Source organism: Eucyclogobius newberryi, unplaced genomic scaffold, assembly GCF_026437365.1.
Source record: "Eucyclogobius newberryi isolate DKJ021-1_F unplaced genomic scaffold, fEucNew1.0.hap1 SCAF_1, whole genome shotgun sequence".
NCBI lineage: Eukaryota > Metazoa > Chordata > Actinopteri > Gobiiformes > Gobiidae > Eucyclogobius > Eucyclogobius newberryi.
The window spans coordinates 45,176,976-45,200,769 of record NW_027315723.1 but is presented as its reverse complement, the minus strand read 5'-3'; the positions used below and the strand labels follow the sequence as shown (position 1 = coordinate 45,200,769).

Genomic DNA, 23,794 nt, shown 5'->3' with positions numbered 1-23,794 from the left:
CCTCCTCCCCTTTAACGACACACTCCCCCACCCCCACACACAACTCTTCTCCCCCCGGACCTTCTAAAAACCCAAAAAAACCACCCAAAACACTGCTCTCACCTGTCTAGTTTCACCTTCCCCACCATGCTGGCTCCCCTCCCCGGCCGCTCTTCCATGCTCCTCCCTTTGGGGCAGGTAGGGGGGGAGCTGGCTATAAAGGTATGGAAATGCAAGGCAAACTACCATTCTCCAGTGGGCGGGAGACACACACATACACACACACACATACAGCAGGGCAGGAGAGAGAGGGAGTGAGAGTGAGAGAAACAGAGAGAGGAGGAGGAGTAGAAAAAAGTTGCAATTTAAACACAATTGGATTGACTGTTCGCAGACCTTCATAGCAAACATGGGGCTGGGAGTAAGTACTGTATTGCTAGCTTGTCACATGTTTGGGCCTAGTTTGTCTAAAAGCCTGAACATTGAGATTAAGTTTTGACAGCTCGAAAACTGTAGAAACTTGTTTTGTAGTTTCATTTTGTTGTTAAACTTGCCAGCTTCATATTATTTGACTTCTACAACTATAATCTTCCAAGAAGTATCACCAAGTCTGGAAAGTATTTTGTATAGCTTTATCTTCCCTCCAGTTTAAAAAGAGGAAGTCTGTGTGTGCTTTTTTTCTGTGTCCACATGTGCTGAAGACTTAGCACGGGGCTAATTTTGACCACTTTTTCTTGACAGAGAGGGAAAGATGAGTACCAATTGGCGGCCACGTCCGACAATCAGAACAGTAAAAAGGCCAGAAAGGCTAAAGAAAAGAAGGACATGGATGACCTCAAGAAAGAAGTTGATTTGGTGAGTACAAAACAAACACAAACAACTGGATCTAAGCTAGTCTGGGTGAATCTTGGGGCTATCTTAATGCTTGCATATTGGCTTGCCCCCAATACATTACATTACTTTGTCTACTCTAGCTACTCTAGCATAGTCCATTCACTATGAGCAGATGTTTACTACAAAAACATAGTACTGCTACCCCCACTGCTGAGCTAGCTAGCAGTACATTCCATCCTCCTACATCTGCTACTTCTCCTTCTTCAAAAGTGAAAGAACCTTTGCCAGATTTTTAAAGATTATAATATGCCCTAACCCCAAATGTGGCTTGTCAAGAGTTAAAACGAAAAAGGAAAAGAGAGATCTTAATTTCACTTAGTATGAGTAAAGTTAAGCTGGATCATGTGTTCAACAGTTGGTTTTAGCTGGTGGGGGTTGTCGCTTTGGCAGGATGCTAGTGAAACGCTCACACGTTGCTCTCATATTGCCTCGTAAATCGTCTGAGCCACGGTGCGTTTCTCATAGTTAATGACAGTCGTATACAGAATACGTTAATCTGGCATTCGTGATGATATGGTCAGGGCTCAGACAGAAAACCACTCTTTAGACCTCAGAGACGTCACATGTTTTTGCTGAGATCAAAATTCTAATAGCCACAGTTAGCAAATTGCAAAGACTTGTATTTAATTTGGTAATACATGTATAATGTGTCTCTACTGGGTCTGGGTCTGTGCACAAATGGAATAACCTTGAAGTCTAGACCTCTGCAAACGCATGGGATTCTTGGATTAGTTTGGTAGTTCAGATTTCAGCTGTTTAATCCTCCTGGACGTGTTTAAAAATGTCTGCTAGAAAATTGAAATCCAAGTCAAAATTGCCATTAGATAGTTTTCCCAAATGATTATTATTACAATATGTTGTCTGTACAATGCAGTCACATGTTATACTTGTGTGTCTATTTAACTACCTATAGTTTGGGGCTATCATTGTTTAGTTTTGTAAAGTATGGCCTACCTAAGAGTGGCTGGGTTTACTCAAAAGCTGTTGAAGTATTTACAAAAGCTCTTGGCGGAAGGGAAGTTTGCTTCATAGTCATAGTTGAATGTCATGAATGTTGAGAAGAAAAATGTGTTTTTTTTTCCACTGTCGTCAGCCATTTTTCTACCCTGATCTGCTCAGCTCTGATTGAGGTCATTTTCCAAGGTCGAACAGCTACGGAAGTCAGTGTTAGCACTATGATGAATGTACAATTTTCTTTGAATGTACCTACAATGAGGCAAAAATATACTGAAACCCATCAAATGTCATTGAATAAGATCCAGAAATACATCTAAACTAGTCAAAAGATTAATATTTTGCAGTTTAGTCCCTTGTTTTTGTGTATTTAAAAATTACACCTAACTCGCTTAACTTCCAGAATTATGCCACGTATACTTTTCAAATTACTTGATTTCCGAATCTTGATTTATATAAAAAATATATAACAATAATATTTAATATTGTGTTTAGTGTTGTGTTTCTGACTGATTTCAATAATAATGTAGTTTAGACTAAGAACGGAAAATGTACCAAGTATATATTTTTCTCAAATAGGCAATGCAGGTTAAGAAATATGCTAAACAGTAATATATCTTGAATTCAACCCAATTTCAGCTAATTATATACATTTTTTGCAGTGTCTTCGTAACTTTACTTCAATGTCAAGCTAGAGGTCAGAGTAGTCCAGGTTAATGGATAATAAAAGGCAAATGAAGGTGACATATTAGTGAATATTATGGATCATACATCATAACCAGGGATCAAAGTCCTGTTTTGTGCTCGTGGACGTATTAATGATTAGTGTTCGGCAACTTTAGAAACCGATTTCAAAGTCCTGCATCCGACACTCAATGACACCTCAATGACTTGGAGTTGGAGTTACTTGTCTCTTTTGAAGGTCAACATTAAGCATTGGACTTGGTGCATTCTACTAAATAAACCAAACCAAACATTCATTGGAACTTACATTGCCAAAAACCAAGATCTAAAAAAGGAAGTTACTTGAAATATGTTTTACTTGAAATGCTTTTTCCCCTGTAGATTGGACTATATATTCTGCCACGTAGTCTTGTACTTCAAGTCATATTTTTAGCCTCTCTACATGTTGCACATATTGTTACAAAGTGTATGATACAATATTGAAAATCTATAGCCCGATAGCGGCAGAGGTTTGAGCGGACACTATGAAACGCCCATGTTAATGATTATTGCACCATTATACAATAGCTGCTGGCCTCAAAGTCCATTTTAAGACAATGTGCAATGTTCCCATAGCGACTCCAAGCAGCTGGTGATTGAATCTATCGTGACAAGACGAGCACATTCAGCCAAATATAGAGCCTGACCGGGAGGCCCAAACGTGACCTCTGTGCGGGGCTTTCTTTGCAGGGATCCAACCAACTGCTGTCTTCTGGAGAATGACAAGAATGCAACATGTGCAAAAAAGATGAACATGTGGATGGAGCAGCAGTTCACAGTGCACATTGAAACCCAAACTATCACAAGTTTTACGCATTTTAGAACTACATGGTTTGCAGCTTTCAGACAGAATTTAAAAAAAAAAAAAGCTTTGTTGTAGTTATTATAGTCTTATAGCCCTATTTAGATTTTAGTTCTACCTACATTGAACATGTAGCGTTGCAGTTTAAACAAATTACATTGGAATAACCTTGTTTGCCTATTCACCCTGTTGAAGTGGGAGTTATCCAAAACTCTGAGTAGGCTTGGCAAATTTTCTGTGTGCACTCAACATTTCTGCGTCCTACAGTCAATCCAGAGCCATTTCTATTGATTAAACTTCAGTAGCTAAATTAGCTTTAGAAATTCTTGATTCATTATTTAAAAAAAAATACTGGTAATTTTGAAGTTATGTCTGTACTATCTGAGCAATCAATTGAAAATATATAAAATATTTTTCTAATAAATAAATAAAATACATCCCAATTTGTCAAAACTATTTGAGATTAAGGTTTCATGTTTTGAATCTTTACAGCATGTCCAAAAATATTGTGGGGCCCTATCTTTTTCAGGTTGTTTATATTTACAAACTGAAATGAAATCAATTTGTGATGGACCGCTTGACCCGTATAGACCAGTTCTTTATGACCTTATCATAACATTTTACACGGTACTTTACTGGGCTAATGGCTAATTGGTGCAGCTGCTAGAGAAATTCCACTCCAGGATAGACCTTATTTAGCAGCTGGACATTATTTCATACATAGGTCATGCCGTTTTGTTGTGCTGTCTGAATGTCCAGCTCAAAATAAACTAACCTTTTTCCACAATGCACCTTGAGAAGCAGTGTACAGCGATGGTCACTACACCACAATGCAGTGCCAGAATCAGAAAAACAACAGTGGACAAGTCTTTAACTGGACACAACACAAGAGCTGTCAACCTGAGATTATATATAAACCACTATTACATTATTCGTTGTGGTCTAACGTTAGCTCCCTTGCCATTATTTTCCATCTCAGACAAAAAGCTGAAAAATTTAGTCCGTTTTGATATTTAACGTGAAAACCAACTTGACTAAAACGTGTGTAATCAATATTAGTCCATTAATACAAGTGTGTCGGACAGATTTTTATCAATTTTTTATTACAGAAATGAATGCACTATTTACTCTGCCCATTTACAGTCATTAAAATGCCTCAATGCACTGCAAAAACATTGGTTGTAAAGCCATGTTGTTTGACATTTAAGTCTGTCACTGTTTAAAAATAACACCGATTACCCGGCAGTTGGCCATTGACTCATAATGCATTTCTTTTTCTTTTAGGATGACCACAAATTAACCTTGGATGAACTGAACAGGAAGTATGGAACTGATCTAACCAGGGTGAGTAGTACCTACTTAATAGCATAGCTCTCATGACGGCTAATATACTGCAGCATACACAATTTATTATCCAACTTAACTTTGTATTCTTGACCACAAATGCTTGCTATGATCTCCAAAATGGCATATGTAATATTTTAGGAATTATTTTATTTGGATTTTTTTAGTAAGCCAACAATCAGAATAATGCAAAATATATTCCTAATAATTTCTGTGTTACAACTACTTTTTGCAAATGTTTAAATGTTTAAAACTAGTAACTGGTAACTATTTTTTTTTAAATTTAGTTTTCAACTGTGAACCATTTTTTTCAGACAGCAGAAAATAAGCCCAAACATTTTTGACAAAATCAAGAGCTCAAAACAAAATGTGTTGTCATAATTCCTCCTCATACTTTCCAAGCCCCAAAGAAACCCCTGTTCTCTCCCCTGCAATCTGATCCTTCTAGTTTACACCAAAACAAAGGCCCCATTCATGGGGCAAACACTGCTCTTATTGATGATACAAACAAGGAGGAAAGGTGCTCTTTTCATTCTCACCACTACGGTAAATTCCTGTAAAAACTAACAGCCAAAAAAATTGTATGGAAGTCCAGTCTTGACCTTGTAAAAGTACGAGACGTGCTCTGATATTGAGCCCACAAACTGTCCTGGCTTATGTCTGTAAGAGGCAGGACTGGACTATATTTAACTGTTAATTGTTGATTTATACGATTTCAGTCTTATTAGTTATCCAAAGGGGTTGGTGCTGAATCATTTTTAGCCATGCCAAAATGATTAAAAACATAGCCGGAGTTATGTTTTGTTTCGTTAAGTGTTTGATTGATCATTTCACCTCTTGCCCCCACCTCTTGATGTCATCTGGGGTAATCAAGGAAGTGCTTCTCTGAGTTTTTAAAGTCCATTCACCTTCAGCAGACCCAGTCTGACTACCAGTACCTCTTCACTAAAATTTGTTTCACTACACAGTCAAAATGAGCTGAAGAAGCTACTTGGATAAGTGGTGAAAGTATCCACTCTTAAAACTTTTGCAAAGTTGACAGAAATTGAAGTTATTTTGCTTTACACAGTAAAGCAACTTTGACATTTACGGACGCTATTTGAATTTTTCCGGGACCAGACAAAACCTTAGTGGGGATGAGTGAAAGAGCACAAACCGGCTTGACTTGTTTTTTATGGGTTTCCCTTCAGTTTACACAGGCCGCCTGACATGTGCGCCTGCAGCGGTTGTTAGCATAGCTTTCCTTTCAAAGGCTTAGTGCATTACAAATGAAGGCGTGGCTTTCACACTGTTGTTTTCTTTGGCTCACCACAGGGTCTGTCCTCAACCCGAGCTAAGGAGATCCTAGCCAGGGACGGCCCAAATACCCTCACCCCGCCCCCTACTACCCCCGAATGGGTCAAGTTCTGTAAACAGGTAAGGAGTGTGTTTGTAATGGAAAGTTAAGGAAAGAAAAATGCATAAGGAATAAACACTGTAGCCCCATTCATCAAGTGAAAACCAGTCCACAGTAGGCCATTTAAAGGTGCACCATTTAACTTTTCTGGTGGAAGGTTTAACGCCATAACATTTCAGCGCTAACCTCCACAATGACACAAGCAGGTAACAGAGCCACCAGAAAATGTACACATAAGCCACATTTTAACTGACCCTGATCCCCAAGACCTGTTTGTTCCTCCTCAAGACTTTTCTCCCCCCCCTCCTCTTTTACGGTATATCGTAAAACACATACTTTGAAGATGTACAATTACAGAAGACGTACAACTACAGTAGGTGGTGGTAAATGCACCTTTTCATTTGGCTGCCAACCGCCATTTAAAGCAACACAACAACAACTTTGGAATGGTCCCTTTAGTATGTCTGGGTCCAAAGGCTGAGCTCTACTACATGAGCAACTGACAACATCCAAATATAACTAATGTTTTCTTCATAAATCATACCTGAATTTTACTTCAATACTTTTTAATTATGAGACACGTTTAGTACTTCAATTTTTTGACGCTGTGAGACGTTGCTAGAGTAAACAAGAAACTGCTCCTTGTTTATTCTTCGCTTTTTCAGCATTTCTTTCATTTTCCGGTGCCTCTACACCACATTTTGATAACTCTTCGTGCGATGCATTGGGTTTGGATAATGTTAGCAAAATTATGCACTGGAAATATAATATTTTGGGTCTTGGGCTGTGCGTCAATAAATAGGAAATGGCTGATGCTAATATGGGCTAGCTAAGTTAAAAAAAGTTATTCTGTTTATCACAAGAAGTCAGTGTTTGGTGAGAAATGATCATTTTCTGTTTATGTCTGCTTTTTGTCATTTCGCTTGTCTCTCTTGTGTAATCAAAAAGAGCCAGACCACTTTGGAAGCTAGAACTCACTTGCCCACTTTGGATTACTTAAATAAACCTGTACAGGACACTTAAGACAGTGGAGACACTTTCAGACTGAACCAATCCAAAGTGAACCGGTTGAAACATGGATATAAATGTGATTACTAATATGGGAATGAGTTGCAGTTTAATGCAAGCTCTAGCCAGTTCATGCTGTTGGTGTGTCTTTGGGCCAGGCACAGATCTGAATTCAGAATTACATTTATTTTTGTTAAGCCCAAAATCAAAACAGCATTTGCCTCGAGGGGCTTCAGGGAAAAATAGATTAAACAATGTTCATAGGGACTTGGCAATGTCCCAGCATCCCCTGTCCTTAGATCCTCCTTGGGCCAGGAAAAACTACCAAACCTATTTGGGAAAAAGTAGAAACCTACGAGTTCCACAGTGAAGGAGAGATTCGACTCCCTCGGACAGACAGGCGAGATAAGACAGTGGAGCTGGACACACTCCATGAACGAATAATGGACGTTAAGCACAGGAATCTTTGCAAACCTTGATATATACATTTGATTAATGTTTTCTTCACTTTTACACCTCAAATGTAGTGATTATGTCTTGTAGTTCCGCAAGTTAGCTTATATTTTGACTCAACTCATCTGAGTCATGTCTAATTATTCATGTATCTTCATGTTTTAGCTTTTTGGTGGTTTCTCCATGTTGCTGTGGATTGGTGCCCTTCTGTGTTTCCTAGCTTACAGTATTCAGGCTGCATCTGAAGACGAGCCCGCCAATGATAACGTAAGACTATTCACATGTTACAATTGTTCAAAAAAGATTCATTTGAACATGACAAATGTTCTGTCTTCTTACAGTTGTACTTAGGTGTTGTGCTTTCCGCTGTGGTCATCATCACCGGGTGCTTCTCCTACTACCAAGAGGCCAAAAGCTCCAAGATCATGGACTCCTTCAAGAACCTGGTGCCACAGGTAAGATACAAGTCTGTCTATGTATTGTTGCCTTCTATAGCGCTCCTGCACCCAAGGGACTAAATTTGAAGAGGAAAGCATTACGTCAGGGAAGGAACTGCGGCAATGATTGGTAAAAAGCCAGAAATTTAAATGTAGTAAATAACCATACATTAAACCATTCATTAAACATTAGGGGCAACCCTTGTCTGGTGCTTTGAAAGAATTGTATAAATTGCACCCGTAATCCGCCAGATCTGGACATCAGATTCACTTTCCTTTTAGTGTCTCTAGAGGAATACACTTTATAATAAAACCCTGTACATATCCCATTTACTGATAATGATAATAACATTATGTGATCTTGATAAAACAGTGAATTTTATTTTACTCAAACTAATGGTTTCTTGGAGGATAATTCACTCAATGTAATAAACAACTGAAAACTATTTAACTTTTGTTTGTGAAAGTAAATAATGCAAACAACATTTTTGAAAAACATTTGAAATTTTTTCTCTTTAAACTACTCTCTCTTCCTTAATTTATAAATTAATAATCATTAGAATCTCCAATACACAATCTTTATGAATATTTTGAATTGTTATGAGACACTGGTTAAAGCCTTTCCCAAACAAAAACCCACATTATTTCAGAATTAATTCAGAATACATTTGTAGCTTACTTAATGTGAGGCTTGACTCACCACTTGTCCACTCCATTTAGTTGCAGAAATCCGCTTCTCTCATCAATCTGGGGCTTTGTAAATCCTGGGAAAGGCTCTGTGTTTCTTCTTTGTATGATAATTTGTACATCCCGTTGTGCCAAAAATATTCCACAATCTCAGAAACTACGATGAGATTTGATAATTGCTGCAGATGCCGTTAGTTTCAATGCAAATTCCACACCACCACTGCCAGTGTGGAGTTTGGTTGTGCATGCTTGTTTAAATACCATTTAGTAAATCGAATCCCTGGTTGAGAAATACTCACAGTATGTTGAAGCTTTATCTCTAAATGCTGACCAAACCAGCCAACTCACAGTATACATATCTTTGTCGATAAATTGTAAATATATATAATATGTTAATTGCAACTTCACTCCATCATAAAACATTTTTGAATTACATGTTCCAAGTTCATTACTCATGTAATAATGGAAGTAGTATTAGTTTTTCCTATACCTGCATGCTAATGTATGAAAGCAGGGATTAATCCAAAAAGCGTCATCCTTATTTGAAATTGCACTGCTGTCACATTTGGCGTTGCTCTTAGGATTCCCGCTGCTTAGAATAAAGCCTGCGCTTCACTAACAGCGTGACATTCCTCCTTTTGATCTTGTAGCAAGCCTTGGTGGTCCGTGAAGGAGAAAAGAAGTGCATCAACGCAGAGGAGGTGGTGGCTGGTGACCTAGTGGAGGTGAAAGGAGGAGACAGGATTCCAGCTGATCTCAGAATTATCTCTGCACATGGCTGCAAGGTCTGTAAAAAAAGAAAGATTTTTTTTCAGAATGATGAAAAATATAAAACAATATTCACCAATTTGGTGTAATCCCCCATTCGTCCAGGATTGTTCTATTGTAGAAAAATATTCAATTGTAGTCATTTGGACACTGTTTTTAAAAAGACATTTTGACTCCTAACAGCGCTGTAATAGGCTATCAAAATCCTATTGTAAATTGGCTGTGGCTCCCTCATCTCTGAGTACCTGATTAGCATCAGAATGGCTTCAAAACACCATTGTGTATGACCGATAATTTGAACCTTAAACCTCCATTCCTGTTTAAAGAGGGATTCAACTTTCTACACTACATTGGATAGAATATATCACATTGCTCTGTATATTCTATCCAACGAAGTGAAGAAAGTTAAGTGAGATTAAACAGCCACTACACAAGAGGCTTTATCAGATCTACAGAGCGCTGTGCATCTTCATCTAAAAGCCACAATCCACTCGTTTGAGGACAGTGCGGGGAAGATTCTAAGCAGGGAGAAGAGATGGTTTGAGGAGGAGTCAATTTGGCCATTTTTGTTAAAAAAAGCAAACCCCTCTTAAAACAGGACTTGAGGTTTAAGGTTCAACATACATATGCAATAGTGTTTTGAAGCCATGGGGCGGGAGAGGCCTAGACCATTCTGATGATCAGGTACTCAGTGAGGAGGGAGTGACAGCTAGCTTACAATAGGATTTTGATAGTCCATTACAGGGTTGTTAGGATGCAAACAATTGTAGTTTCAAGCAAAATTCAGAGTTCTCAGACTAGAGCTGCAGAGTCGAAATGTTCGGATGACTATAACTGAATCTTTTTCTACAATATCCACCAATGATAAATTATTTTAATGTGTTTTTTAAGTTTGTAATAATGAAAACATTAGTGTCGTGCTAACAGATTAATCAGTAACTACATTCCAATACTTGGAATAAATGCACGTATCATGAACGTATCATTTTAAACTTTAAGTAGATTAACTTAAAAAAAAATCGATTTGTTTATCTCAATCAACTATAAAACAGAAAGATAGGTACAATATACTTTAGATGACATAAATGTTTGTGTTTCCCCAGGTGGACAACTCTTCCCTGACCGGTGAATCCGAGCCACAGACCCGTACTCCGGACTTCTCCAACGAAAACCCACTGGAGACGAGGAACATTGCTTTCTTCTCTACAAACTGTGTTGAAGGTATGCTTGTCAGCTTTGACAGATAAAGTCCTGAGAAACTAATTGGAGTGACGTACCGTAAACCTTACATGGGAGACCATTGAAATGACTTACTTTTTCTCCTGCCCTGCAAGCTCTGCCATTTTCATTTATATTTTCCATTAAAGTATGTCTTTTTATGTTTTCTTTACCTTTGGCAGCTTTTTGCTTTGCTAGTTAAATCCTGCTTCTTTTTGTACAATTTGATTTGTTTTTCTTACTGTTTAGACGAACAACATCATATTTACATTAATAAACATAGCATAAACACATGTTCTGCATAACATTGTTCCCTCAACAACATACCTGGAGTTGTATTTACCTTCTTTCACACTTTATTGATTGACTGTTACCAGGTACTGCCAGAGGAGTCGTCATCAACACCGGAGACAGGACAGTCATGGGTCGCATTGCCACATTGGCCTCTAGTCTGGACGGAGGAAAGACACCCATCGCCAAAGAGATTGAGCATTTCATCCACATTATCACTGGTGTGGCCGTCTTCCTGGGGGTGTCCTTCTTCGTCCTGTCCCTCATCCTTGGATATGGCTGGTTGGAAGCTGTCATCTTCCTCATCGGTATCATCGTTGCCAATGTGCCAGAAGGACTGCTGGCCACTGTCACTGTAAGTCTCATTTTAGTTTCTAAAAATTACAGAGACCCTTGAGAATTTTGTAATTTAGGTAATGTACAAACTAAATTTCCACAATGTTTTACCTGATATTATTTACTGTAGTGATTGGGTCCACGTACTCGCAAACAGAACAGAAGAGTTGCGGCTTTTATATTTTAGTAGCGATTGTCCTGCGAAGGCTAAGCTTTGATACACAGAAGTGTTCTGTTCAGCTCTGATCTCTCCTGTGGTTGTGTGATCACAAACTGAGTTAGGTCGCTTCCATAGAACTGGGGAATTACAATTCTACAGATGTTCTGCTTACAAGCACTGCAAGTCTGCAATAGAGTTTCTTGGGTTAACTGTCATGTTTTTTTTCTCCAGGTGTGTCTGACACTGACTGCTAAGCGTATGGCCAAGAAGAACTGCCTGGTGAAGAACTTGGAGGCTGTGGAGACCCTGGGCTCCACCTCAACCATCTGCTCCGACAAGACGGGCACCCTGACCCAGAACAGGATGACTGTGGCCCACATGTGGTTTGACAACCAGATCCATGAGGCCGACACCACCGAGAACCAGAGCGGCACCTCCTTCGACCGCAGCTCCGCCACATGGGGAGCCCTGTCCAGAATCGCTGGGCTGTGCAACCGCGCAGTGTTCCTGGCTGACCAAAGCAATGTGCCCATTCTTAAGGTGAGAGCTCTTTTTATTGAAGCGATGAAAGGATCAGTTACATTGTGTAAAATGACATGTAACATGCTCGTCAGGCTGCCTCTTTATTAACTTTCAATGTGAAATTTCTGCCTGTTAAGCATTACTTAGCAAAATATGCAGTATAACATTATATGCAACTGCACTGCAGATTTCAACTTTAACCTTAATCATAGATTTCAGAATCAGAATCAGAAAAAGGTTTATTGCCATTTTTCGAAAATTCACAGACATAGGAACTTGTGGTGGTTCGGTGCAACACAGATGACAGACACTCAAAATACGAACACTTTATACAAAAAACAGCATGATATGTACATAATAAATACAAAACACGGAGCAACGAATCACTGTGGCAGCCATGGGTAGCGCCATTTTGTCCGTCTATAGAAGTTAAATCAACAGTTGCATAATTGAATTGAGTTATTTTTTTGTTCCACAGAGAGATGTGGCTGGTGATGCCTCTGAAGCTGCTCTCCTTAAATGCATTGAGCTGTGCTGTGGCCCTGTTAATGCTATAAGAGAAAAATACTCAAAAGTTTCTGAAATCCCCTTCAATTCCACAAACAAATACCAGGTAAAACTTTCCTAACACATCTCTAACATCAGATGAATCCATTGCGTCCTCAAGTAGTGGACTTAAAGAAGGTTTTTGCTTTGTTCTTCAGCTTTCTATCCACAAGAATGCTACACCCGGAGAGACCAAGCACCTGCTGGTCATGAAGGGGGCCCCAGAGAGGATCCTGGACCGCTGCTCCTCCATCCTGTATCAAGGCAAAGAACAGCCCCTGGACGATGAGATGAAAGACTCTTTCCAGAACGCCTATGTGGAGCTGGGAGGTCTCGGAGAAAGAGTTCTTGGTATACTCCAATATTTGGTTCCAATCTTGTGATCAGAAAGTATGAAAAACTATTTCTGAATGTTGGAATGCTTTTGTTGCCTAAAGGATTCTGCCACTTTAGTCTTCCCGATGACCAGTTTCCAGAAGGCTTTGCTTTTGACACTGAAGAGGTGAACTTCCCCACTGAGAACTTGTGCTTTGTTGGTCTCATGGCCATGATCGACCCTCCTCGCGCTGCTGTGCCTGATGCCGTGGGCAAATGCAGGAGTGCTGGTATCAAGGTATATGAAGCCAAACCTTACACAATCTCCAAAAATTACATAGATTCATGCTTAAGTTTGTCGTTTCTTTTCGCAGGTTATCATGGTGACAGGTGATCACCCCATCACAGCTAAGGCCATTGCCAAAGGTGTGGGCATCATTTCCGAAGGCAACGAGACTGTGGAGGACATTGCTGCGCGCCTTAATGTTCCCGTTTCTGAAGTCAACCCAAGGTAAGACCGCACACAGACTGAGGAAATACTGTTGCAACCTAGTTAAAAGCTCATAAATGTTGATTTTTTTTGTTTTCATGTATAAGGTACTGTGTATAATGTAAAATACTTAAGCTAAGGCATCTGGAGCAATAGGGGTTAGCCGATTATATACTTTCTGAATATTTGCCGTCAGTGGCGTCAATGATGAGTTAGGAGATGTTTTTCTGTAAGAGCTATTAACAAATACAACTCTGCTAAATTTAGTCATTTGTAAATAAAACAGATAAACATTAGAGACACCACAGGCTACCCTCACATTTATTACTTAAGGGAATTGGGATTGAACACAGCTGAACTGATGTTACATTCTTTAAATACGATGTTTATGAGGCTGTGTGTTGAGGAAATACATTTTTGTGTTGGCCAGCAGAAAGCGTCTAATATCCCCCCCACGTTTGTAAACATGTTAGCTAAGCTCTGCACAGTCTTAGCAACAACGGAGAAACTACTTTAAGTTTCAGTCTTACTATATTTGAGCTCCACGGACAAAATTCTCTCAGAGAAACAGAAAAAGCAATTAGCAAAGAAACATGTTGTCAGTTGTGTTGCGAAGGAAAATGTTGTCGGTGCATAACCTCTTTTTCTTTTTAAGTATTCACAATATAGGAGCTTTAAGTAGACAAACTGCTGATTTTATTTAGCTTGTTTTCCACTGGGCCAAAAAAGCTTTTACCATTCATTTACTTCAGAGAAATAAATCTACACGGACCACTGGCTTTACACTTTCATCATTAGCATATCTACTCTGTGGACTGTCTCCAATCTTGCCTGCCCAAATGGAAGGCACATTTAGCAGTTTATCTTTGCCAATTTATTACTTGAATTAATTTTGGTTTTCTCTTCTTCACAGGGATGCCAAGGCCTGCGTGGTGCATGGGGGTGAACTCAAAGACATGACCGCAGAGCAGCTTGATGACATTCTGAAACACCACACAGAGATTGTGTTTGCCAGAACCTCACCACAGCAGAAGCTCATCATCGTGGAAGGATGCCAGCGTCAGGTTAGCATGTTAGCAAGGTGCATTTAGAGTATGTTGTATGGGTTCATCCCTCCACATTATTACATGCATACACATACATACATTGAAAAGCTACAAAATGTTCCCTATATATTAAAGAAATCTCAAGGGAAGGATGCTGAGGTTTGACCAACCAGAGAGCTAAGCATCAAAAGGCTGACAAGAACATTCTGGGTGAAATTGAGTGAACTCCTTGTATGTTTGTGTTTTTGTTTCACTTTGTTCTTTAGCAAAACATTCCCAAATAGATTTAAAATTATTGATACAAAAAAACAGCTCTATGTTTTAGCTTCAAATTGTTTAGTTCAGTATCCTACACATGTGATCACAATATAAAATAGATCATTCACAATAAATACTGGTATATAATTGACAAACATGTCACTACAAAAGTATTTTGTCCTAATGTCCTATTTCTGACTGTGGGGGCTTTGTAAATGCTAAAAACATGAACAATAACAGTGATTAAGCGACTTTGGACATGCGCTGTAGAAACGAGCTGCAATCTCCATACCTCCGCTCCACAACTGAGGGGAAAATCAAGTCTTTGTGCAAGTGCAATTAGATGACACTATTATCACCACACATATTGCCCCCAATAATTGCTTGAAATGCTGGTGCCCAAAAGTTACCTAAATATTCCACATTTTGATTCCTTGTCCTCAGAAAGACTTGGATTAAGATATATGATAATATTGATCAGCATATCATATAACATATATTACATTTTGTTATTCCCTTCATCTCACACTAGCCATATTTTCAGAGAGAAATATTGCCAAAATATTCAAAACTATTTTGCGATGCGTTCCCTGCCTCACGGCCCTCCTTGTCCTCTCTACAGGGAGCCATCGTGGCCGTGACAGGCGACGGTGTCAACGACTCTCCTGCCCTGAAGAAGGCTGACATCGGCGTTGCCATGGGAATCGCTGGCTCAGACGTGTCAAAACAGGCCGCTGACATGATCCTGCTGGACGACAACTTTGCCTCCATCGTGACCGGAGTGGAAGAAGGCCGTCTGATCTTTGACAACCTCAAGAAGTCCATCGCCTACACTCTGACCAGCAACATCCCTGAAATCTCTCCTTTCCTCCTCTTCATCATTGCCAACATCCCTCTGCCGCTCGGAACTGTCACCATCCTCTGTATCGACTTGGGAACTGACATGGTAAGAGTTACTCCGAGAAATTGCCATCTCGACAAACATTTTGTGACAGTTCATTCTTTCTGAATTTGTGCTGATAATTGACGGTGGATGTCTCTCCAGGTCCCTGCCATCTCCCTGGCTTATGAAGCAGCTGAGAGCGACATCATGAAGAGACAGCCCAGAAACCCCAAAACAGATAAACTCGTGAATGAAAGACTTATTAGCATCGCATATGGTCAGATTGGTAAGTACTTGGTTCCACATTCCTGCTGCATATTTTTGGTAGATTGGTATCAGGAATCAAATTGGTCAATACCAAACATTAATTAAGCCAGATGGGTTTGACAAAAGATTGTTAGCAATTTGAGACATTTCAGGAAACTTGTGAAATGAATTACTCGAGTACATTTTCGAACAATATTGTAGCCATTTTTGTGCTTCAAACCCTTTTTTAATAATTGTGTTTTCAAAATATAAATGTTAAACAGGTGTTGAACGGGTCCAGTTGAACATACTTAGTGTTGCCTCCAAATAGTCTCCTTAAAGTCGTCCCTGTACTGTGTAGGTATGATGCAGGCCACCGCTGGGTTCTTCACATACTTTGTGATCCTGGCTGAAAATGGCTTCCTGCCCATGGACCTGCTGGGCATCCGAGTTTACTGGGACGACAAATACGTAAACGACCTGGAGGACAGCTATGGGCAGCAGTGGGTACGTACGGCCATCAACACACTGTAGAAATTATTTTCTGGGATAAGTCACAATTTTGTTATTTGGACTACAGTAGTTGTAATTGGCTCCATGGAAATGCGAGGAGCCATTGTTTCCCCCTGGTTTCTTCTTCTTCTTCTTGTTCTTATTGTTAGTATTATTCATGGTTTTCTGCCACAACAAAAAACAAATCAGACAATTTTTGTGTGATATGTTTGAAACTCATGGGTTATATTCTCCTTGAGACGCCATGAAAAAAAGTGCATGACAGATATTGTGTATTCTTCACTATTGGCCAGCAGGGGCGCAATTAAAGCCTTCACTTCCTCTTCCTCTTTTATTTTGATGGGACATTTCCTCGCTTGCCGCGGTCTTAGCATTAGCATTAGCGGCGCATCTCTGTGGCGGAGGTAGAGGGAGGAGGGGAATAAAGTCTAAAGTCTTATTATTTATTTAGGCTTTATTCTTTAGACTTTATTCTTTAGACTTTATTCTTTAAACTTTATTCATTTTGACCCTCTGAACATCGATGAAAATTCCCACATGGGGGTGTAGACGCGATCGGCTCGGCCCAAAATTGAATAAAATGGAGCTTGCAAGAACGCTCGTCGCAACAGCGCCACCTAGAGCAAACAAGAAAAAACATTAAACGCTTTCTATGTACAGTTTCATAAACATGACAATGTATTTGTGTTTTGTCAGACGTATGAGCGCAGAAAGATTGTGGAGTTCACCTGCCACACGGCCTTCTTCGTCAGCATCGTGATCGTGCAGTGGGCCGATCTCATCATCTGTAAAACCAGGAGGAACTCCATCCTGCAACAGGGAATGAAGTACGTGCAACAAAGTCAAAAGGGCCGCCTCACCAATGTTGATTTTTAACTTCATATGTAGTATCTGATCGCAATCAAGATTTTACTTGGGTTTGGTCTTTATCAAGTTAATGTAATGTAAAGGACAAAACAATAGATAATAACCAATATTTTGTATTTTCAAAAGAAAGACACAAAAATTAGAAAAACGTAATAATCTGAAGGAACGATGCAAGAAACACAACTGTGGGTTAGGGGTTAGACCAGACCTGGGCATTTGTGGCCCCAGGGGCCAGATGTGGCCCTCGGCCTGTTTTAATTCGGCCCCCCTCAAGATTTTAGTTTCTATTCTTTAACTGTCTTAGCTATGTAACATGTGTCTGCACTTGTGTCCTTAATAGAGGTTGCATGAAATAAATGAAATAAGCGATTCAATAACCTATATTTTACAAAAAAGTGCTTAAAATGATAAGAATTTGTAACACCAATTAACGCAGTCTGGCCCTCTACCACTTAACTCAATTCGAATATGGCCCTCCGAGGAAAAATAATTGCCCACCCCTGGGTTAGACTGTCAAATATATTATGCAAGTAGAAGTAAAAGTAAGGCGTCTGAAAACTACTCTAAGGAGTAAGTATAATATTTTTTTGTTTCCACATGATTTAATCTTTATGCCAAAATGATGCAAGAAAGTGACCAAATGTCCTAATGTCCTGACGTGCTCTGCTTTACAGGAACCGTATCCTGATCTTTGGGCTGTTCGAGGAGACGGCCCTGGCAGCTTTCCTCTCTTACTGCCCTGGGATGGACGTGGCCCTCAGAATGTACCCTCTGAAGTGAGTCGCACACACAAGCACAGGGACAAGCGCCACACTGCATTTTCAATTTACACATGTTTTAGCGTTAGATTTTAGTTAGTTAGTCAGTCATTTTTCTAGATTACTTTTTATCATTATTCAAGTGTGCTGGGGAATACTAGTGTGCCTGGAAAACATTGCCAATTTCAGTTAAAAATACACACGCATTTCATGAAGTTATATATATTTTTGGACAGTAGTTCACAAACATGAACCTCAAAATGAGCACAACAACTACTGTTAAATCTAGACTCATGGACACAGACAATAATCAGACCACTTCCAAATGGAATGATCTGATCAAATTTTAGTAACAAAATATTTTTAACAAATATACCATTTGTTTACCTGGTCCTATTCTAGTCCAGATTTAGTCTCTATGTTTATGTCATTTGAAAAGTAAAGTCTTTTTAATAACTACACTTTTAATAGCCTTAATAAAGCATGAACAAAGACTTAATAAAATAAGACAATCAAATGGTATCAGAAGGTAGTTAGATATGTGCTAGCTTGGTGCCCTGTCGCTACATGCAACCGCCTACACTCCCATTCTTCTAATTATGTTTGTGTTTCTGTTGATTTATGACGGTGTTTTAATACGCCTCATATTAGATCATTTCATCCCATTTGAAAAAAGTAATCCATAAAATCTCATTTGTGCTAATGTGCCCATATTAGCTGCTGCTGCTTAACCCTGACAGCGCTATGCAATTGTCCTATTTACAGATGGGAGGTTCTTCTGCGGCCTCTTTCATCTGTGTCATTATCTGATAGAAAAGCCAATTTTAGCTGTTATTATGTGCGTGGAGTTAGTTAAGAGCTGGAGAGGAAGAGCTGAGTGCGTGCCTGCTACAGCTCATTAGCGCAAGAGTTTCAAAAGTAACCTTCCCGACTGTGGCTGCTTATTAGCATAGCCACTGTAACCATGCCCCTCTTCACGTCGCTCCTCTCTCTGCTCCTCCTCTCTCCTTTCTTCTTCTTGTCTCTTTTTCTTTCATCTCTTTACCTGTCCTTTCCTCTGTTTTGACTTTCTTCCTCTTCTCTCTATTCTGTTACATCCCTTTCTTTTTTTCTTTCTTTCTTTCTTTCTTTGCATTTGCAGAGGTTGTCAGATTGGTAGGGCTGCAATGACTTAATAAACTAATTGTGACTCGTTAATTAGAAAAAAATAAAGATTCTAAAACACATAAAAGACCTTTTATAACAAAGAATTTCACCCTGGAGAGACAAAGAGACCACGAGAATGGACTGTTTAGCAAGCTTTATTCGCAAGTTATTTGGCACTCAGACCCCGGTGGAAGACGTTGCAATCATGGGCACTCCATGATCTATTTGTATTAGATGTCTCCCCCCGGAGCCTGGAGACTGGTGGTGGTAGATGTGAAGAGAAGGTAGAGGATGAGGGGAATGTAGAGGAGGAGCTGGGGAGGTGGTGGGTCGCAGTACGGTTTGAGCGGCCGAGCCATCTGCCTGAGGCTTAAATGTGACCGCCTGGGCGCTGATTGGGAGCGGGGAGGAGTCACTGGGAGCGTTGATTGGGGATGAGGAGCAGGTGCGAGGGCCATGGTGCAGACGCCCCCTGACCTTTCACCCTACTTCTTTGGCCAGGAAAAACTGCATAACCTCTTTGGGATAAGCGCAGAAACCTGGAAGAGTCCATGGTGAAGTGAGGGATCTGACTCTCACAGACGGACAGGCGGACGCCCGCTTGAGTGCGATGATGGCGCTGGGGAGAGGGTCTTTCCATGGAGGCCTTGACGTAGATGGATGGAGTTAGGTCTTCCAGGCTGAATTTATGCAGGCTTCATTTCTGATCTTCATAAATAATACATTTTATTCATACATATTCCCTATCTTCAGCCACCACATTCAAAGGCCACATTTGTTGGTGACAGCCCTACTAAATGGTTTAACATAATTTATGTTTGGCTTGCATCTCCTGTCTGTTGTCATCCCAGAGAGGAAAAAACAATTGTGATTCAGATGATTTTTTTAAATTGAATTAGCTTTTTTCCCACAGTGTATTAAAATTTGAATTTGTTCTTTTGCACTTTAGGCCAAGCTGGTGGTTTTGTGCCTTTCCATATTCCCTTATTATCTTCTTATATGATGAAGGCAGAAGATATATCCTTCGACGCAACCCAGGCGGTGAGTACTGTTGTTTTTGGAATATATTTGACCTTACTTATTATTCTATTTTCAACCGCTTAAAAATTAAATGAATATATCCAACCAAGCAAAACGACTAGAATATAATAATATAAATCAACAGAGAAACCTTATCTGCTGCTTTTAGTAAAATATAAAAATACATTGATGCATCAGCCTCCAAGAATCCATCAGATGACAATTTATGGACTGTAAAAACACAAAGGAGCTGTCACATAATGCAGCTGTTTTGAGCTTTGGAAAAAACCAACTAAAAATGCAGGATTACTGAAACAGGCACAAATGAAGCAAAACACAAGTCTGGGTATGTTTTTGATAAGAATGTCGCATAAGAAGCCTCTTTTAATGAACAAACAACACATAATAAAGTATACCAGTTTTCCTGAGACATTTTGTGGACTATAGCCACGTTTCCACTGGTTCACTGTGGAGGGGAGAGAACAGCGACTTGGCAAAATTGGATATTAACCGATTCATTTCTCACCAAATGCTGACTCGATCCTGTGATAAACCACCGTACTTCCACTGATGCTAATTCATATGCTGAGCCCCCATGCTTTGCAAAACAAAGCTAGCAAAGCACATTAGCAACAGCAACAATATTTAACCACAGCCCATAGTATTCATTCAAATGCCTGTAGCTCGGTGAATCACAGGTGTACATCTCCACCGGCTCTGCGCTTTCTCTCTTTCACGCTTGTTATCTTAGCCACACAAGCGCACACAACCCTGCTCAAGCCAGGGGACCAGGTGACAGAGGCCCAGGCCCTGCGGGATTTGAACCCTCAACAGCGAACGTGTGTTATAGTGAGTGAAAATGCCCAGCCAATGGATGGAATGTGCTGCAATCATACACAAAGTTAGGCTTCACTGCGCTAAGCTTTGGTCTGCCTATAAAATTTGCCTTATAGAAACAGATTTTTTTTTTCAAATTCACAAAGCAGCAGCCAGTACGTTTTTTTAAAGAGGAGGGGAAATATAGAAACAGAAATATCTTCCACAGCAATATTATATAAAAAACAAAAGCAAACCACTAATTTTATGCTTTGAACAGGTAATTACTTAATCTTTTTTTTGGAGGCCCCCCTAACAGCTTGTGGCTCCCTTTGCATATTATTGATCTACTAACATTAACAACTGCCCAGGATACCAACAGATTTTGTATCGTAAGAAACTAAATTAATACAAACTAAATGATTGAATTGTTTAGTTGAAATCTTCATCGACTGTTTTCTATAGATCTTTTGACAGTGATCTTAACTATGATGAGTTAGTTCGATATAACAGTGCATCGTGGACATGTCTTGTGGTGGTGCGCTCCTGTCATAAGGGTTTATATTTAGAGTGTTTACTGCTAACCCGTCCTCACCCTGTCTCATTGCCTCACATCACTGTCGGCCCACCTGAACCATGATCTCATCCCGTTGGCCGCCGAGTCAAAAGTCACCAGCTGTAGCCCATACTTAAAAACATATCTGGAGTTTTGTTTTGTTTCATTTAGAAATGTTTTAGTATTCCTGCATATTTAGCCCGTATCCGAGTCCACAGGTCTGAACACTTGGTTTCACCTTGTGATGTAATCAGGTGGTACTCCAGAAAGTGCTTCTCCCTGTTTTTCGAGACCATTCACCTTCAACAAACTCATTGTTGTCATTTCAGCCTACTGATACATTGCCCAAATCCAAATTTTGAATAAAGTAGCAATTGTTTTTAGCGTTGTTTGAACTGCTTGAGGTGGCGGTTTTTTGTTACTTAAAATGTGCTGTTCCATTTACTTCTTTTCTATAGATCCTTTAAAACACTCAGAACCAGAATGTTAAAGATCCAAAATGGAAACAATTATATGTAGACCATATTACTACACTAGTTTCAATTATTAACTGACATCAGATCTAAATGCTATTGGTCTGGAGTCTTTAAAACAGAAAATTCAGGGTTCCCAATGTTTAAAAAAAAAAGTCAGTCACCAGTAGTTTGCTTTTCTATTCTAATCTTCTAAAATATATTTATTTCTAGCCTCAAAGATTGCATTTGAGCTTCACAAAAGTACAATTTGTGGCAAAGTATGTAATATATCTGTAGCTGAAATAAAAAGTAATCAGGTTCAAACATATCTGTGAGTATTTGTTCACTACAACTTAAATATCAAGATTTTACCTTCATCAAAAATCCAAAAGTATATGTCATAATCCCCAAATAAATAAATAAATGCATGTGAAATGCAATAGTAAATATGGTTTTCTATGACAAAATAATCTGGATTTTTCATTCATATTTTGTGATATTCTGATGTTGATCCCAGTTTCTTCAATGAAACCACATTTTGTTCCATGTCACCTCCATTTTGGAATTTACAATGTTTTTATTTACCATTTTTAGAGGGTCTATACAATAACTGAACAATAACAATAAAAATAACTGAACAATAACAATAAAAACAAATAAATAACATGAAGTAAACCTAGATAAAAGTGCTAATATGTGCTTATATGCTGTGTGTGTTTTCAGGTTGGGTGGAGCAGGAGACGTACTACTAAGCACAAGACGGAGTGTTCCTTCTTACTTGCTGCCTTGTTACATCTGTGCTTAAGTTGTTAGTCTTACCAAAAAAAACAAAAAGCCAAACAAGGGTAACTTAAGCTTCTCTGTTCGTAAATGTCATTCGCAATAAAACATGTCTCTGTTTTACATGAAGCTGGTTGGTAGTTTGTCCATTCAATGTGTCCTCTCCTATCCTATTTCACTGCATTCAGCTAAGCGGTTTGACTTTAGCATTGTATTAAAACATTAGCATTAACAAGCCTATTAAAAGTTATAAAATGGGATTTACAAAAACAAAAAATAAGATGACACATGACTTTGACTTTCTTATTTTTTCATAGATTTGTGTGATAATCAAAATCCAAAATTATTTTTTTGCATTTTTTGGTTTATTAATTATCACACCCATTAACATTTATGAACCATCATTTTCTAAGCGCTTATGAAAAAATTACTAGTGCTTTATAAATGCATTTTCAATTGTTTACAACATATTTAAATTAGAGTATATTTTCTACATAATTCAAAAGTAATAATAGAGATAATAGAGTGCAATTGTGAATTACCCAATTTATTTCAAAAAAGGCTTCGTTCATATTTTCAAGTTCCACAACCTAAATAAATATAAGTAGTTATTTGCTTTGTAATCACATGGGGACAAATAAAATGGATGAACAAGATAATGACAAATAAACAAGGCTTAAAACAAGACATACAAATGTATTATCTGTATAAGATGTATCCGATGTGCATGCAAGTTCTGCAGCGCCATCGTCTGAAGGAGCAGTTTAGCCCATTCTGTTGGCCATAGATCGCTAATGCTAACCGCTACTGCTCTGAAGTTCTCAGTAGAAGTGAACAATGGTGCCTCTCTAGTGTACCGTAATCTCTGTTGTGTTTGCTCAGGTCATTATAGAGCCCCTACCTCCAGCACTTCAGTGAGCACGACCAGCCGACCAGAAAATACATGGACGGCTTCAGCAAATAGGAATTTAACAAAGAGCTTTATGTCCAATACTCATTGGCCGCTGCTATAGGGCCTCGCCAGCAGGGGGCCTCAGGGAATGTCTGGCCAATCGACCATGGCCTTGTCCAATAACTGGTCCAGTTGAAGGATTTTTGGCTTAGGTTTTATTTAGGTTTTATTGGGG

General features: G+C 39.2%; 1 protein-coding gene across 1 annotated transcript; it reads left to right on the top strand.

Moving 5' to 3' along the window:
• Positions 1–219: 219 nt before the first annotated feature.
• Positions 220–22,796, top strand: LOC140361395 (sodium/potassium-transporting ATPase subunit alpha-1). Its single transcript, XM_072447110.1, has 22 exons — positions 220–400; positions 721–834; positions 4,637–4,696; positions 6,011–6,112; positions 7,719–7,820; positions 7,895–8,008; positions 9,328–9,462; positions 10,549–10,666; positions 11,041–11,309; positions 11,682–11,990; positions 12,451–12,585; positions 12,677–12,869; positions 12,956–13,131; positions 13,208–13,344; positions 14,237–14,387; positions 15,250–15,573; positions 15,673–15,796; positions 16,118–16,263; positions 16,966–17,096; positions 17,811–17,912; positions 19,990–20,081; positions 22,611–22,796. Exons 1-22 carry the CDS (start codon positions 389–391, stop codon positions 22,637–22,639), a joined length of 3,075 nt encoding a protein of 1,024 aa, XP_072303211.1. The 5' UTR covers positions 220–388; the 3' UTR covers positions 22,640–22,796.
• The last annotated feature ends 998 nt before the right edge of the window (positions 22,797–23,794 follow it).